This window comes from Haliotis asinina, chromosome 2, assembly GCF_037392515.1.
Source record: "Haliotis asinina isolate JCU_RB_2024 chromosome 2, JCU_Hal_asi_v2, whole genome shotgun sequence".
In the NCBI taxonomy this organism is placed as follows: Eukaryota; Metazoa; Mollusca; class Gastropoda; order Lepetellida; family Haliotidae; genus Haliotis; species Haliotis asinina.
The window spans coordinates 43,261,539-43,281,382 of NC_090281.1; the positions used below are offsets into that span (position 1 = coordinate 43,261,539).

The 19,844-nt window shown below is 38.4% G+C and overlaps 1 protein-coding gene across 5 annotated transcripts in view; it reads right to left on the minus strand.

The window, feature by feature from the left end:
* Positions 1-19,844, minus strand: part of LOC137273736 (ras-specific guanine nucleotide-releasing factor RalGPS1-like) — an 84,221-nt gene that overhangs the window by 35,832 nt on the left and 28,545 nt on the right. For 2 of the 5 annotated variants that reach the window (XM_067806547.1, XM_067806545.1), the window contains exon 2: positions 7,957-8,051. Coding sequence is in view for 2 of the 5 variants with exons in the window: in XM_067806545.1 (XP_067662646.1) it covers positions 7,957-8,051 (95 nt within the window). In the remaining 3 variants the exon portion in view is untranslated. Of the gene's footprint in view, positions 1-410; positions 439-7,956; positions 8,052-12,417; positions 12,518-17,650; positions 17,781-19,844 lie in introns of those variants that run through there. The other 3 variants (XM_067806546.1, XM_067806548.1, XM_067806549.1) reach the window with 3 other exon arrangements.

A 19,844-nucleotide genomic window follows, 5' to 3' on the forward strand; every position in this document is an offset into this window, starting at 1 on the left:
AATGCTACCAATGTCTCATCTGCCAGTGTCATTGAGGTATTTATGGGAATTGTCCATTTATTGAAGGGGAAATGTCCTCCTAAAATGAACATATGCTGAAACTCACACTATCTACCAAGATCACTAAAGCATCCTCGGAATCAAATATATGTGTATGATTTATACACAATTTTCACCCATGAATTCCCCACAATGAACTTACAACAATGATCAAGTTCACAACTATCAAACAACCATATCACAACTATGGTCACAGTTTCTATCACCACACAATTAATCCTAATCCTGTTTGCATGCTACAAACATCAAACAGTTAGCACTGAAAATCCATCCTTCAGACAAACAAACCCAATCCATACCTGCATCCCACAGAACAAAGGTCCAATTTTGGATATAAACCTCTTACTCACCTCCAACAAAAGGCCCGTCCTGTAGGTATCCCTGAACTTTATCCACTAAGGCTGCTATCAGCAAGCCAGTGAACAACAGTTCTACATTCCTCTCCCACACAAGCGACCAGCCTCTGCAGTCTCCCTACCTTCATCAATGAACACACAATGGAGTGGACTGTTACATCACAGTCACGCCACCCTGTCCCAATTAGCACTAACCCTGCCTGGTTAAATCCCCCTCTATCTTCGTCCTTTCCCACCTCCTCTCACAACCATTATCATATGCCCACCCTTGTTTGTTCTCTCTTTCTTCTTTCTTGCTATCATGTCAATGGCCTCCACTGTGTTACATCACCTTCATCTTCATCATCCAGCACACCCACTGAGGAAATTATCATCAACCAAAAAATCTTTACTTCCAACAGTCTGGGGATCAGGGTCAAGAACACACATCAGATTTCAAATGTTGATCCCAAAATGATGTGAAATTATTTTTGTTGAATTGACCCTAGTTAAGATCAATTTTCAAAATGTTTTGTCAATAATCATTTTGCTATTATAGAAAAACTAATGGGCCAAAAGATTACAATTTGACAATAAAATGCAGTGACAGCTTGATGCCTGGAATGTATTGAACATTTTGTGTGTACTAGACATGACCTCTTATACATAACAGTGATGAGCTACACATCAACAATAGAAGTGACTCCCAACCAATGAATGCACTTACGACAAGCATTAAATCATGTGCACTTACGACAAGCATTAAATCATGTGCACTTACGACAAGCATTAAATCATGTGCACTTACAACTACAAGAAAATTGTTGTGGGACAATGAAACAGTTGGTGAATACTAAATACTACGGCCACTGGAATTTAATTATGATAACCACATCTTTGAGGAACTGGGGACTAGAACAGAAAGTGACACAACCAGCAATGTTTTAGTCGATATTTGAGAAGTTCCTGCACCCTTCCTCCTCTCTAAACCACAACCTGCTGCAATCCAATTCTCACATCAAATATTCCTGAACACATACCATCTGTAATTTCTTGAATTGTTTTCCAAATATCCATCTCACCAAGCGACAGATGTTTATATCTATAACACAAATCTGTATCATTACATACTATTACAAGGAAACATGTGACCTCTGACCTCAGCTATCTATGGAATGTCACTATGGAGTGTAATATGAAGATAATGTCCAGTCGTGGAATGCGAGCAGAGCTACTACACATAGCGGACAGTTAAACTAACAGCTGGTACACACATAAAGGGCCTGGAGTCTGGATATCTAATACAGATATTGATTTTTGAAAAGGACTTGATTTTTAATGTCATTCATAAAGTCATGATGATTTGTACAGAAATTCATCACTGAATTCTGTTTTGTCAAATCATGCAGTTTATAGCACAGTAAGTACTAACATGATATGACAATAAAAACATAGTTAATTCATCACATATGACTACTGTTTTTCACTAAGCTAATGGTTTTGATCTTACCCAACTTTCCCAGACATATTCATGGTGAGGGTTTGCTGTGGCCCTGTGTGTGCCGTCTCCATTGTGAACATTTTGATGTATTTGTCGACTAAACCTCCAACCGAGCACTTTTATCCTTGAATTATACACCTCTCACTTCATTATGCATGGAGAAGTATTCACCATAGGATGGGTTTATTTACCTACACCCTCACCTGTACAACCGTGATGACATCCAGCATGTATGGTCACAGGAAGAACAGGTTTTAGAAGGAAACAAAATAAAATCAACTCAATCTTTGAAGAACAAGAAGAACTGCAAGTCACGTCTGCAGATATTATCTCAAGTCTGTGTATCCACGGATGTGCCCTGTGGCGGATCTTTAGTCAAAGAAAATGTTGTCAATTACGTTGGCAATGCAATCAAGCTTGTTCAACAGCTGTGACTACAGATGACAATCTCCAAGGACGAAGTGATATGGGCAGAACAAGATGATAGAGGTTTCTGGGCACCACTACTTCAAAAGTTCTCCTTTCTTAATTCATATTCACAAACCATCAAAAATCACATGGAAAAATTTCAAAATCTGCTCAAACAGCCATCTTCAAAGAGAAGACATGAGATCTATCCATTAAAAATGTGAATCTGATCTCATTTGTTCCAATGCAGGTAATAATCCGTAGTCCAAAGGTATGATGGTAAATGGCTGAAGGTGAAGCCAGACTGCCTTCCAGCGTCTCCCCTACCTTGACATTCCATCTAAGTAGGCCATGGAGAAAACTCATCAGCCCTACATACCTGGCCGTTGTCAAGGAGGACCCATCCCTGTGAAGTATGGCTTATTTTTCTGGTTAATGATACAGCTTCATGACAAGACAAGAGACCTGAGAGTTTACTTCACCTGTCACGTCTGTCTTCAAGACTATCAAACATCAGCTCCAGCTGTGGTTTGTCCTTACTTTAGTCCACATCCCAAGACAATAACCTGAGGTTTCTTAACATGTAAAGATGTAAATATGAATGTGCACTACATTGTTAACTTGCAACTAAATCAGCATTCAAACATGCTCTGACAATAACACACATTTTTAAAACAAAATTTGAATTCTGAATGATTTTCAAGTTTATCTGCTTAACTTGACACTCAACAATATTGCCACTAACTTGAATTTTATATAATGTTTTACATTATTAGCAGCAAACCATAAAGTAAGCTACAATGATCACCAACACTGAGTCCAATACTATCTGACAATCCATTAAGACTAGTTCTAGGTAAATGAATTCGTGAAGAAAAAAAAAGAATTAAAAAAAAGGCGACAACACTGTAACACAATGAAAGGAAGCCTCCCTTTTAACATTAACCATAAATTTGTCCAGGACAAATATTGGTGGCAATTAAACCATCCACCATACTCTAAGTGTTTAGAAAAGCCACACCCAAACGCTTATTAATAGGAAGCATATAGATCACATTAGCCCTTAGACCAGTGCAAGTAGGTTGCATTGAACACCAAGCATTTGTATGGCTACCACCTGTTGAGAAACATAGTTTCCATTGGTTGACCAGGGATGGTAATGACCTATTTTCAATTGGGTGACCAGACTATTTATTTCCTGAGGACAATTATTCCTGCTATAGAACCTTGGATCTGACAGAAATTATGAAATTACAACCTGGTCGCTGTTACACAGTGCCACCAATCACCAAGGCTAAATGAGTTCGAACATTCTTTGTACATCAGCATCTTGCATTTTACACAAATGTTGATTGTCCAGTTGTCATCTTGTTCACTTAACTTGTTTAGTAATTGTTTTTAGTAATTTCATATTTTATGTTTTTATTCAATGTATTTTCCTCAAGCACAGTGATCCATCCAAAACAATTTCCTTACAGGTAAAAGTTACTGTCAATCTGTCTGTCTTGTCTTTTCGTTGAATAGTCTTATTCTTCTATTGGGATGTATGCAGGGTTTACATTATAAGCTTGAATGCTCTTCAACATGTAAGTAGTGTATATAGTAACACAATGTAAACAATGTTCAAGTTATTGTCCTACAGTATTGGTTTATTTATTATCTTCACAACATATATCAATGCCAATTCTGTCCATGATACTGATGTAGACTTGTAGACGTGTAAGTTACTGCTAAGACTGTTTTTTTACAAAGTGATCATGGTGCTTTGGTAACAGCGCTCCCACTACTAAAACTATTGCAAAGAACATCAGAAATCTATGCCCAAGTGTTGAAGAGTAGTGTGTAGTGTAGAGGAAGAAGACGATGCTCATATTAGCAATGTGCTACACCTAACTAAGATACTGTTAATTGCTACCACAATCACAAAGACCATGACTAAGATTTAAGGGCCTGGTTTTACTGGCATTACACCAAATGTCTACTTATTTTTCTACAATGCATCCAGCTAGCGCCAGACTTGTCAATACTCGACAAGGTGTTGACAAAACATGCAACCAAAAACCCCTTAATCTATGGACAAAACAAGCAACATCAATTTTGTGAAGCTGAGACTTAAATCACCCAAGCTGTAAACTCAAAAGATTCATTTCTTTAAAAGCCGCTTTTTCAAAACACAAGCTCCTATGAAGGATGGCAGGATAATTTACTCGCAGTCATAGTGGCACGGAAAACTTTCCAATTTAAGTTTGATCTGTGTCACAGCCCCTTGCAAATTACTCAATAAGTCAAGCCTCTTACATTTTAATGATACAATCCTTTCTCCTGGGTTCAACATTATGTCAGCAGAGCTGGATTGATGGCTTCAGTTCAATATGCGAAAAGCAAAAGCACATCAGTAGACTACCACAAGGTCAGAAAAAGAGCTTAGTGCAATCCCATTAAAATCTTAGGCAAATGATTCCGAAATTAATGTCAGATAGTGTTAACAACAAAAAAAAGTTTTTCAGAAATGTGAAAGGCCTAGTTGCTGAGGCTGATGAGGAAGTTCCATTAACATATTGTGCTGGTCTGCCATTTTCAAACCCACCTCATCCCACTGCCTCACACCTTAGCTGGGAAGACTGACAACATGTTCAGCGACTGACCATAGAGGATGACCTTCCTCTCTGGGTCGTCCATATTGACCATCCAATTCCCAGGTCCATCTTTTACTGATCAGCACAATGGCTGCACCATGATGTACAATGAAACCTTATCAACCTATACATATACATATGGGGCGGTCGGGTAGCCTAGAGGTTCCATTACCATACCAAAGACCCATGTTTGAATCCCCACATGCACAAATGTGCTAAGATCATTTCTTCTGTCCTCATGATATTCCTGGAATATTGCTAAAAGCAGATAGAATTAGTCCATTATTTAAATATACTGGATGAGTCCCCTACCTGAAGCGGGACATAAATGCCAGGATTTAAAATTTTGGTTTTATTCAAATCACACAAGAAGGCTCATCTGTATCTTAATGTCACTCTTGTCAATATCTGTCAAACATTTTCATAAAACCCATTTCCAGAAGTTCCAGTTAACAATGCGAGTCAGCATCAATTCAGCTGGCAAATCTTCCCAGTGTTTGTGCATGAAAATTAATTTCTATAGTGGATTAAGTAAGCCACTGAAGATGGAAGGCAGACAGTTTGTTACATGCTTGAGGGGAGCGTGGTGTGAATCGTCCCTAGTGGTGAACCCGCAGTCGACATCAGGCTACAACTGTCTACATTTCACATCAGTTTCACACTCTTCAAAGCAGATGCCCAGTAACTGATGAGGACTGGATTTGAAATGCATGAAATTATTCATTTCTAGTAGCACGTATACAAGTTTCTTTTCTTGCTAATACCTGTTTCATCTTTGATGTGTCTATAATGTATGGGTTATGATATATAATATGAACTTGGTCAAAATTATAAACTTTACATTGTTCACGTTTTTCAGTCATTCGCTTGAGAGTGGGCAGAGCTCTTTGCAGTCCAGTTAAAGTGGCATGTCACCTTTCTGAGAAGTGACACAGAATTGTTTAATGCTGCTTTTAGCAATATTCCAGCAATATCAAGGTTAGAAACGGGCTTCACACACTACAGCATGTGAGGATGCAGGTCTTTGGCATGACAAGCTAATGCTTTAACCACTGTGCTACCCATCACCCCCTCACAATTATGGTGCAACCTACTAGGACATGGTTGCTACATGATAAGTGGGAACTGAAATCTGAACCCAAGACTATTGGACAGTCTAAAGACAAGTTGAACCAATCTTGTCCCCTTTGATATCCCATCTTCTTATAGTGTTTCTTATATCAGACTATATGACTTTCACTGAAGTTCCAAGAGGAAGGATTTTTTAAAAATAAAAAATATTTTTATATAACCCAGCTATGTCACACCATAGCAGATGGCGAAATATACACATGTTGGAGGGCACAGTGGAACCAGGACATTGTATTCAAACACTAAACAGTATCCAACCATGGCAAACTCCAAATTGATCCTAACCCAACCCATCAACAGCTAAGTATGTACACAAACATTGTCAATTCTTCTCAAATCAAATACTCCTTAACTACACAATACCCAATTTTGTCAAGGAGATCATGCCACACAACACTTCCTTCCTCCACTTCCCGATAATATATCGACAAATTCCTTACTCTCAGCTGCTTCATCCAGTCAGCAGTATTACATAACTAGCCTTGGCGGCTTTGTTTGCAAAGTATCCCATTTCAGACACAGACACCCACCGGACAGACTGGTGAAGAAATGAAACAAGTGACCTTTTCAGATATATATGAGTATGGTGGTGTTGTCAGTTTCCCTGATGAGAACAAACCACAGACCTGCTGTGTTCTCATAACACCGACATTGAACATGTACTGCATTCCAGTGGTGACAGATTCATAACAGTAAACAGATAATAGTAAAGAGGAGGAAGGTGTTGAAAAAAGAATCATTTAGAATCGTGAGCATACTTATAACGCCTTCAAATCATCTCTTGAAGCAGCATTCAACTTCGAATTGATAAACTGCACTATTATTATGCTTACGTCTCATCTGTACAAAGCATAATCACTTTAAGTTTTAACTAGTGGCTAGTTCCAATCTCCATGAATCACTTCTTTAAAATCATTTCTCAGTATCCCAAACAGAGCAACATTGTTCCCAAATCAATCCTTGACAATCTGTTCACTGCAGATTGTGTCAAGCCATCACATGTGAACAGCTGCTCATTGAAGTTGAAGTACATCAGATACCCGTTGTCATAGAAACCCTTCCAGACATAACAAGGGTGTGACAGTATTAAGATATCCGAAACATGTGTTACATAGATATCAGTTACTGTCTACAAACTTGCCCACAGCCATGTCTGCAGAGCCAAACCCTAACCAAAGATGTCTATTTCAGTGAAAATAATATACACTAGTGAAACATATGCTTACCTGAATCAACATTGGTTGAAATGGAGCTGGTACTGACACAGGTCCATGCTCTGTTGAACTATGTTACTACACTGTGGCAAGTTATAATTATGTGTAGGAAGACATCCTTACTGTACGGAAGTAGGTCCTATGTGTAATATACATGCACTCAAGCAAAATGTACATGCAAAACAAAGAAGGGAAGGAACCAGTCACCATACAGCACGGGATACCTGTCCCCATCACTATGAAATGAACATCACATTTCAAAACTTGACTTATGAATTTCAATTCTCGTGAACAAAAAAATCTCAAAATGCAAATCTCAACTTCAAAATCATATCATTGTGGAAAAATGGCAATAGAAACAAGTTAATATTGATTAATTTTGTCCCTGTTTAAGTAAACTCCTGGTCATTCACACCCACAAATACTAAAACATCCAAATTCTGAACAATATGTGCTCTCTGAATATTTATTCACAAAATCTTTGTGGCCACTCATAGTTCAGTTCAGACTAAACTTGACAGAATCCATATTGGGAAAGAGAAATGGGTGAAAAACTGATTGTGACAGTGAATTCGTTTTTATGCCTTGTCTTCATACTACTCTATCTTGCATGGAGAAATTCTCCTCCAATGACCCTGACCTTAACATGATGCAATGTATCCTAGTCTTACCTGACATAGACATACGATCCTGACGGTCGCCTCAAGTTCCTTCGTTGTCGCTGCTTGGAAGGAGGTCCATGGTAGGAACTATGGCGCTTTACAGTCTGAAAACGGTACAACAATCGATCAGGACAAAATTCAATATCGTCAGCTAAACGATCAATAGGTGCACAAGTGGGCCTATCAACTTGTAGCGAATCTCAGTAAGAAGGTTTGTCATTTCCTCCGGTGATGTATCAGTACATCCTGGCTGTCTGATGTATGTCATCAGAATGATAATGACAGATTCACAAGACTGATAGTCATGGCATTCTTACAAGGAGTAGGGGGTGTTGTCAGGAGAAGTAGGTATGTAGTGATTTGACTGCCTCACCCTAGAAACAAAGTAGTCCTTAATGACGGAAACTTTACCATTTCAGCATACTTGACTAAACATTATTAAAGTAGATCTCAAATTGTCAATTTGTCATAGATATTATTGTGACATTCTTTTGTTTTTCGTACCTGACTAGGAAAGAACTAGATTTAGAAAAAGTTTAAAAAGGTCAGTAAAATGGCAGAAAGAAATCCGAACATACCGAATGTTTTATTGCATTACAATATACACCATGGTTCTACTAATACTGCAGTACACTAAAAATAAGTTTGTCAAATTTCTACAATCACTGCTAGAAAAACATTTGAAAATAGAAATACAGCAGTATGAAAGCTGAAGACAAAGATTTCTGTTCTCTGTGCATAGTACTATGTGAAGTGTTTATTTGAGTTACAGTTCTAAACTTGTGATGTGAAATGATAAACAATGCAATTGAACTAAGTGCAGAGCTGCAGATGACAATAAACGTTCAACATCCATCATGGAGTACGCCTTGTGTGTGTATGTCAAAGCTGACAGGTGATGGTTTGCAATGAAAATGCTTTAACAATTGTGCCCAGGCCTTTATAACAGGCAGCAAGCATGTATTTTACACCAACATGCCCCTGGATGCAGTGTCATGTTTACCGGTATCTGCCATGGATTTGTTATTGAAAAGCATGCCTGGTCTTTACACACAGGCCATGAGAGAGAGGAGAGAGGAGAGAGGAGAGAGAAAATGACATGATATGTATATCACCACAACTGCACAGCCACATATACAATGATATATGTACCTTGATGTTACAAGAAAAAGAACTGGAAGTTCTAAATAACGGGGAGCTGAAAATTGCCTTGTTAGCAATCTCCCTGAGTGCTGATTTGCAATTCAATCATTATAATCCTATTACTGACGAGTCAGCATAATCTTCATAATGAGCCCTACAAAGGCACCCTAAAACCTCATAAACATAGGGAACTTAGTCCAGACCACTGCCAATTACCTGCACAATTTTCACACCTGGTCCCTCAAGCAATAAATCAGTTGCATCATCCAAAAATGCTGGGTTTTATGACAAAAACAAACAGCCTTGTTTCAGTTGAGATCAACATCAAAGCATCAGTCAGACAATGGTGTGTTTTCAACCAAGGCTTAGTTTCATGCTCGAGTTCCCAGAGACAATGAATTCAGACAAAGTCAATCCCCCTGACTAAACTGCACATGAAAGTGGTTCTTTGATGTGAACCCTTTTTGTTAAGAAGGGTTGATTTGCTTAATCTGCATGGATCTGTAAAATGATGTTTCTTTTAGTGATAAACCTGCTGTAATATTTTTTGTGGTTTGAGATTACTTTATTGTTTATAGTCAAATATTTGGACTTTTTTCCTGGTGACTTTTACTAGCCAAAATTGTGACTTCTCATCCATAACTGTTTTTGGTGTGACTTTCTTTCTGAGATGTCCTTTTTCCATGGTAATCCCAGTAGAATATTTGCGGTCTGATTGTAATTACTTTTATGGGGAAATCAAATATTTCAACTTTAGGTAAAGTTGTTGTCCTTTACCATTAAAACAAAGTATCGTCATGGAGGATCATGTCAAATTTCACAATGACATATCAATATGTGAATATCAGCTAACAGCTAGCTGGATACATGTCCCCAGAAGGGTGTATCATAGATATTTTCTATCATTATTGATTGTGTATGATCCTTTACAGCATAAAAGAACATGTTCAAGTAACAGACTTGGTGTGAAAATATTACAAAAGTTTTCCGCATGCCTTTGTACTAGAAGAAAAATGCACTAAACAGACAGACAGTGTTGCAAAAGATGGAAACCTAAGCAATACTGCAAAATTAAACTTGCTCAAAGCTCAACAGTCAGTTTAACCATGTCTGTTGTTCCCCAGTTGAAACTACAAAGGCATTGTTGAAATAGATTGGATAGTTTTATCCCTTCTCCTGTATTTTCAGCAAAAAGTATGTAACTACAGCTTATTTACTATGTAGAGTACAAGTGAGCTGAACTAATGATGAAGGGTAACCCAGTGTTGCATTGTGAGTGTATCTACCAGCTAGATTACAAGTAAGCTGAAATCATGGTGAAGGGTACCTCTGTGTTGTGTTGAAGACATTTCGTAAAGCAAATGCTGAAATCTGATCCAAACATGCAAGTAGCTGAATGCAGATGACAGTTCACACAATAATTTCGATTTAAAAATATAAAAAGTGGGTCATTTTACTGTACACTTTAAAGGATAGAATTACCATTCGTGCACGGGCTTAGCACTCCATAAAGCATTAGAGCAAGGCTATGTTGAACCAAACAGGCTGCTTTTTCATATCAATCTGCGCATTTAGCAGGAAGGAAGGGGTAATCTCTCAGTGGGAGCAATGCCTGCTTCACACTTATCATCACAGCAATCAACACAGTCTACTACAGGAATAGCCCCACACCCAGTAAATATTTGTGCACTTTCTAACTTTAGAACAAGGGTCCGTTATTTTGTGGTGAGTTCATCTGTAAATAACCACCTGAAGCAGTTACCTGCTCTCACAAATCTCTTCTTCCCAGCGTCCCGACAAAACAACAGTCATTCAACATTTACGTACAATACTAGCTTCTACTGCCAACAACAGTGTGGTAATACACAAGGTGGTTGTAAACAAGGAATCAGATTACTGTTGTCAACTGACACAATCGCTATGCAGGATCATATTCCCAGCATTCATTGATGCAATCGCTATTTAGGATAATATTCCCTGCAATCATTTATGCATTCGCAGCATGTTGGATGACTTTTACAGAATTCTCTGATGGAATAACATCTTCCACTCTGAGTGGCCTAACCTTGTGTTGCAAAATGTTCAGGTTTCACAATGGCTGGGCTTTAGCACCATTTCAGTGTCAGTAACATCCACATTGAATATATCAATTATCACATAGCTCCACTGAATCATTTCATACAAATTATTCACTGTTTCATACATACTATGCGCTGTTTCATACAAACTATTTGTTGTTTCATACAAACTATTTGCTGTTTCATTCAGATATTTTCAAGCTTTTAACAAATTATTTATACATTTTTTGAAAGGTATTTATCTAATCAAAATCTTCATCTAACCCTTCCCTCACAACTGATCACAGCTGATACTTTCAGCTATTGGAAAGTAGTTTCTCCATGCATGACTGAATGTAGCCCTGTGGTGGTATACAGCACACATTCCGGGAATTCTCATCACTGTGGGGAAGCCTAGCAGCTAGACATGTCCTTGTACAATCTCATCATAACACTACTAAGCGTAGACAACCTCATCAATAGACTTCAAGTGCAATGATGAACACAGTGAACAGTGAAACTGACACATAATCATAGCAACGAAATAAGACTTCATGTTCACTGTGTGCAATAATGTCATACTGGCAGCAACAGGTTATTTACATCATTATATGCATGAGACCATTGACAGAAATCACAATAATATTGTCAATTTACAAAAATACATGTACATATACAATATGTTTTATATATATATATATATATATAACTTTGATATATAGCTTTAGTTCCATGTCTATATCTGCTAGTGAAAAATGCCAATGTTGTTCTTAACAACCTTAGGCATTTGTAGAATAACAGTTTTCTGTTGGTACCCTTGACAGAGAAAGATGATTCCCAAAGACTATTCAAATAGAAACAACCTGCCAGTGATTGGGAAACTGACAAGAGATATGACTGACAGTGAAACAGACAGCTATATGGCAGCAGAGTGGGCTTCTGTGTACAGCAGAATTTACATAGTTATGGTGTGTACCTTCTCAGGATGTTGTCACCACATTGCTGTGTAGTATTACCTGCTACCAGGAGAAACAGCAAAACCCTTATAGTAACATCCCCTTAGGATGCCTCTAGTATAATGTGACAATTACGCAAACATGCAACACAGACTGTTTTTCATCATGTCTGCCTTCGACACAATGAACAGGATGGTTATAGCTTTTCAATGCATTCCATTTTATAAATACATAGCACTCACACATAAGGCAGTATTAACTCACAACAATATAGTGAAATATACTTCTTTTCATGTTGTTGTCAAAAGACTTACCTAAACCAACAATGAGCTGAATTTCATTGCTTTCATCGTGATGCATCTATTTCACTACATAATGCATAAGTGTGCCGTCTGCTCACCATCATTTGTATGCAGCGAGGTAACAGGTGTTTCCTCTACACAACCTGTACTATCTCACACAATATGCCAGTTCTACCACCCACTGAGGGTTTCTTCATCAATATATATAAACCTCGTCCTCACATACCTTTCTAACAAGCGTCCAGTCAGCAAGCCCAACAGTGAATGCACCTGCTAAAACTGAATGGACATAGTGTCCCCTGGATACCCATCTCATCTTCAATTTCAACCACATTTCCTGGGAATTCATCCACTTCCTCTAGCCCTTTGCCCCATATCTCCAAGAATAGATTATATAAGGAATCCAATCCATACAATGAGTGGACATTCGTTCGTTCGTTCATTCGTTCGTTCGTTCGTTCATTCATTCAAGTGTACAAATCAAAATTCAGACCGATCGAAAATAAGTTTTAATTATTTTAATCCTTCTTTCAGTTGATTTGATCATGGGAACACCACTAGTAGGAAATCTGTATCTGTTCTTGTTTGGTCAGTGAGCCATTAGGTATCAACACTTTACATCATGGTTCATAGGAACATCATTCAGTCTAGGTAGACGTGTTGCTGATTGACTATCATAGCCCCGCTTGATGCTTGCTTATCCCACACCCAAGGCTCTGTTTCACAGAAAAATCTGAGCTCAGTCTAATGTACCATAAACTTTATATAATCTCACCCTGGTTTATCTTGAATCACATTTGGCGGTAAGCATCCTTTCGCTGCAGACTTCCGTGGTTGTGTGAGCTCTTTTCATAGATACAAGCTATTCAACATAGTAAAGTAATGTGCACTGTACCTTTGTCAAAGCTGAACTGGCTTGGACACAACCTCCAGCACTACAGTGTTGCAGTAGCCCCAAAAGAAGCAAGTTGAAACTTCCACAAGTCCTGAATCTCCCTACTCACTAAGATTACTCTTCAAATTGGTTTGTTATTTTTAAACTTATACACATTCAGGGGCTAAACATTAAGTCTACATAGATCTCAGCAACACAAGGCAGTGGGCGTAGGGTCAAGTCAACAGCCATACTTGTGACTGGAGCAATCACTCGTTTATCAATAATCACTTAAACATGACAAAACAACTGTTGTGGTGCTTTTGTTGTTTCAAACTTATGAAGTACAGGCACAACAAGATTCACAACTGCATGGCACAACACCTATGGTTTTAGTCACAAAGAACTATCAACTAGTTTCAAGTACTTGATCGTTACCATCTCAAACTACAGTCAATAGTTGTAGTGAAGATGGGAATTTTGGAATTCTAGTCTAACTAGTCTATGAATGTCGACTTTTATGAGGACACATGAAATTAAGACTTAACATACTTTTTTGCTAAAGACACTCTGCAAATCTGCAGAAGCTATTAATAGCTCCCTTTCATCTGTACAACAATTTTCAACTCCTCACCTTGCTCTAAAAGAATAAATACAAGATTTGTAAAACAATCTCAAGTCTGACACAGCATGACTATTTTGTACAAACATTGGGATTAATATTGAAAAATCAATACTAGGTTGAAGTTAAGCTGAACCTGCTTGGCAGGGACTTTTGGAATCTCCAGACAAGATGATTACCATGTCCTGATGTGTACTGATCCTGGCAACCATGCCCTAACAGCAATATCCTCAAACCCTGCAAATACACTGAAATGTGTGCCTGTCAATTAAGGGTTTCAGCCTGTGTGATGTGTGTTGAGATGGTGGTTAGCAGGCAACTGAGACCTTCATAGTGTCCATAGTGCAATCAGTGACTTGGTGACAACCATGCACAATGCAAACACAGCACGCCTGTCATGCCTTCAACAAAAATGAATCCTGGATGAAATTCCAATTTGCCCTGTAAAGAGAGGCAACCACATTTTTTAATACACAATGCCATATAGAAAGTGCTCAACTGTCCCTGATGGGACAAAAGTTCTAGTATCTGTTCTTTACTGTGAAAGTGAAACCCCAAATATAACATGATATATCACATATTTGTTGACCTCTCACAGCCTGAGTAAGGCAGAAAATAGTGATGATGTGCTAACATGTGAATTAGAAAGAAGTTTGAAATCTTACATAATTCTATAATTAATTATGTGAACATGACAGGCTGTCAGTCAGACCATGACAACATACATGGAGTAATTAATTCTCAACTATGTAATCAAAAGTCGCGGTCAAGCATCAAGTATGGCCTGTTGTACCGAGCCAGGTACATGCAACAAACAGCTGGGGTGAAGGGGTATTTCAGTTGTTTCATCGTCATTCAAAGTCAATAATGAATTTTGGTGTAGAAGGGAGGGAGATTACTAGTGATAAAAATAAAACTAATTTTGCTGATCCCCTGAAGGAGGAAGAATTTTCTTAGACATTGTGCTCCTCATAATTTAAAGTTTGCCACCCATATAGTCTCCATCCATAAACGTCAATACTGTTTCAGTGTTGAAGACCCATCTTTGCTGACAAACACCACGATTTTCATTGTTGTCATTCAAGTTGAATTTGGTTCTTGTTAAGAAAAAAAGATGTGACATTTCAAAACGCTATATTTATAACATAGTCAGTAACACTTACCGGTCACATTAATAATACATGTGTTCTTCTCAACCATCACGTGTGCAGACACACTAACCAAACATTCAATAAAACTTTCAAACCTACTGCAACCGTGAGACACAAAAGCACACTACACGTAGAAATTACATAACATCGACTATCACACAATCCCTACTTTAATTCTTTGGTGAAAGTGTACATTTCCAAAACTAATATTACCTATCTGGTAGCGGGTGTCAGACAGACAACGCTGAGCAATGCACATCAATGAAATCCACACCTATTCATGTCAAATCAAAAAAGAGCGGGCATTTCAAATTTGAAAACTGCACTGTCTGCTGCCTACACGGAAACTAAGTCCTGAAATAGACCCCTTGTACTGACACTTGACCTCAGCTGCAGCTCTTAACGATTTATAAAGAATTTTATTTGCCCTGGATCAACAGAGACTTGCTAAAATCCACGTAGATGGTGTCTTGTCAGAAACTGATCACCGCGGAATGACAGACAGGAAGATAACACTGTCAGGAAGAGGCTGCTTGTTAGACAACTTAGATAGACTTATCTACCTCTAGATGGTCTTTTTTCACTGCTACGTGCTATACCCAACCTGTCATTTCACACATGATGAATTGTCAGTGGACTGTATGAAATCATCAATATGGGCAGTTGTCTCAGCCTATGAAAGAACTGGAGCTTCAGTTGTCCCCATGTGACCAAAACATCAATATTGCGACTTTCTAAGTTTGAAACTGCATGTAATGGTCTTACATGGCTAACTGGGTGAGATCAGTAAGATCAGTTTTTGGAAGTATCCACCACCTGAAGTTAAAAGATCCTTACAAGCAGAAACCAGAGACAATTTTAAATGTGGGGTCAGCAACCTCTCTAAGGATGAGACTTTGGTTTCAGAGTCCAGCCACTGACAGACATTACTCTTTACAGAATCTCATCAATGTGGGTCCCATCATATTACATCTTTGGACGTATTTCACAGATATTTAAGAGCACTGAGGCTGCTGCTGCTGCTGCTGCTGCTGTCTGTGCTGATCTATGGCCCAAAACAGGGTCATCACTAGCGACCCACTTGACCATAACCAAGCAGTCCTGATCAATACTACACAGGTTCTCATGAAAGGCTGCATGGATATGATAGAAACATATGAACCTGATGAAAGAGGTTTATGATCACTAGAAATGGGATTCACAAATTTCTCACACTGGAATACAAGATGAGAACTGAAATGCAAGAACCAATGAACAGAATCAAGTGCATCACAGACTTGATTGTACTGACACACAAAATATCTGGTGTCACCTACTGACGTAACTGGTAGTGGGTGGTATACTTGATACCGACTCTTGTACCAGTGCCAGACAAGATATGACATCTGTGTCATGGCAAGGAGTGTCCCTCTTGACAAGCTATCAGTATCTGACCGTACATACAACTTAAGGGAGGCTTTCATTCCATGGTCCTTGTTGACAGTGAGATCAACAACACTACAGCTGATATCAACAACTTGTGATGAGGCAAAACCCGGACATGCTCATTTAACAACAAAAACAAGCATGTTTTTTCTAAAACAATATTTAAAGTCATCATTCAAATACTGTGTTTGCTAACATTTAAATTCAAAGTGGTAACAAAGAAACAGCACAGTCAACATGTTCAATGACTGACCTATTTGATTATTGACTAGCTATATCACAAGTCAAGTAATGCACTTGTTGAATGCCATGTGTACTATAAACCATAACATGCTATATATATTTCAACTACTATCATGAGCATCACGCCTGTATACTGTACACTGCAATCAACAGCAGCTGTGCACAGGTGTGTAACATATTACCACTGTCTTCACAACTGTACAACACTGGATCGTGACCATACAAGCGTATAAAGAAGGCAGCCTATGAAAGACTTGTGCAGGGCTCCATTATGTTATTCTTCTATCTTTGTACATTCAGGTCTATTTCAAGTATCTAGCTACTCCTTGAACATAGCTCCTGGCACTGCACGCATTTTGACAGTTTGTAAACAGGGTGACTGGGGACAAACATGTTCATTTCAAATGGCATAATAGAAACAATAGCTTGGCATACAATACACAGTTTGTAAATAGCAAGAAATAGGTTGTCAGATGCTGGAGATGTTTATGTATATTTCAATAAGGTTGGGCTAGTCCCAAGATGTGTTTGAATCACGTACTTAACAACCTCTCGAATATCTTCACAGGTGATTTACCCACAGGTGAAATATTCCCAGGTGAAATGTTGACAGACATCCCAATCTTTACACTTCATGCATATTTCAGTTATAAACTAGAAGCCTCCCCTCCAACACACACACACCATGTATACCTCCTATTCCTATACCACAAGAGCAGATATAACAAAGGCAAGAATTATCAAAACAATTGGCTTGTGAAACGTAACATGTATATTCAAACACTAGGTCCATCCAGTCCATCACACCTACAAATACCTATACATGATAACACCAGTTACCTGTCCTCCAAGGCAATTTACACCTGTACATTTCAACACACATACATGTACATCACTGCCTTGCCGGTATCACATGAAAATCATTCATACCTTTCTCTTGGAAGCATGGATGTTCTCATAACAGGTACATAATCCAACAGGACTGATCTCAGTAGTAGTGTCCTCCATGCTGACTGGGAGAGATTGCAGCAGGTCACAGTCAGAACCCGGTCATAAACCTGCTGGGACAAAGGCTCTCTGAAGCCTGCTCACCAGCCCATATCTGGAGGAGTGTCAATCTATGGCCTCTAGTTGCAAGATAAACAACTGGTGAAGCGTGACTGCCTCAGAACAGCCTGGTTGGGATCATTAGGTATTAGCAGACTTCAAAGGGGTTGCGCTTGAGTGGTTCTGCTTCAGGTATGTGTTCTGGGTATGTGAAAGTTAGTGCAAGAAATCAGCTTGGTGTTGTAAGCCAGGTGAAAGTGAGAAGATGTAGGATGAAACGGACTTTAGAATGTGTATTTTGGGTATGTTTGAGATCAGGTGAATGTATACAGACCTGATTATATTGATTAATTTTGACAGTTTGTTATAAATATGATTGCAAAAACTCTAGGACTGTATTGGTAAATGAACTGTATTGCAGTATATTGCAACATCTCTACTGTAAAACATATTGCAATAATATGTTGGCAGCTAAAGTGTTTCACAGCGAATGGTTCAGACTGTACTTGCAGGTCCTGTTTTCTACATACTAAGGCCTTAAACATAATTGTCAGGGTTTTGATAACAGCATTATGGAAATTAGGTTGGATAGTTTGGGAAAATGTTTGGCTTTTTTACGCTAAACTTGTAATGTACGCTGTTTTCTCAGTAAAACGGAAACAAAGTATGTGTAAATCTTTACCAATGCAAGTTTTGAAATAATGAAATCTCTTAAAGTAAGCAGTCATTTATTGAAAAAAATTGACCCCCCCCCCCCCACCCGAGTTGCATTCTTTAGCTGATCACTAAAAATTGTTTTCAACATGTTCAGTTTGAAAAGCACAGTATACTGATAATGTAGTCTTGTTGTACTTATTTATAGTGATGCCAGTCTTAATCTGGGGACATCACTTCTGACTGCAAAAGAATTATTGATTTCTGGAACATAAATGTCAGCTCCTAATTCAGCGTGACATTCTGTAAAGTTCGGTTTCTCGAATGGTTGCACAATTACAGACAGTTTGTTTACAAAAAACTGGAAACCAAGTCCTTGAAGCTACTCTACTATTTGCTACAAGTCAAGTACTTAATGATATTAAAGTTCAACAGAAATTGTAATTTGTCACAAAATACTACAGCAAATCACTGCTGCCAACTTAATTATTACTCTTGCCAACTTAATTATGGCAGTTAGCCAACTAGGTAAAGCTCACATTTCAAATGTTTGCTTTACACAAAGTAAACACAAAATACATGTCTTCATATTTCAGAGAGCTGTACAGCATGATGCAAATTGCTTGCCTGCACAAAAACATTCAGGGTCAAGAGTGGCATCTTGGAAATAGATTAGACTGAAACCCAGTGACCACAAAGAGTTGAATGGGAGGATGTTTACAGAGGTAGGGGTGGGGGGTCCAGTTGATGCCTTGGGGGCAGGGCTGGCACCAGATGGGGGAATGGTGGTGGCATATAGGTCAGTTTGTAAACAATCCTCAGCCTTGGGAGTACGGAACAGACAGTGTACAGCAGATGGTGAAATGGATGCCAGGAAATGACTTCAACCTGACCTGCTCTATTACACAACCAACTGACATTCAGTGAAATTAACAAGTGCAATTAACAAGAAGTCAAATCTGATACATGCATCATGGCATTGCAACATGCTTGCTGACAGTCATGATATTAACACCTTGAAATACATGCCACTTCAGAAAGTATAACTCAGTATTTCTTAATTGCAATTAACACATGTGTTAATTGGTAAAATGAGCATCACTAACACATCTGCACAATAAACATGATACCACTATGCCTCCTTACAAACAATGCTAAGTATTGTTTCTATTGTAAACTGCCTTTTCAAAAATAATTAGCATTGTTTAGCCATGCTACAGATTGTCTGTGCTTTTGTTTGTCTATTGACTTAATGAAAGTAGAATGGTCAATTCGTCTGTAGAACAACACAGTGTAAACAATAAACATTTATCACAACACTGTCATGTTTACAAGACGAAGGGGTTAAAGCTTAGTTAAAGAAGGAAACTGAGATAAGCTCCCACAAAAATGCAGAACAGTTACTCGCAAGGTAATTAAACCC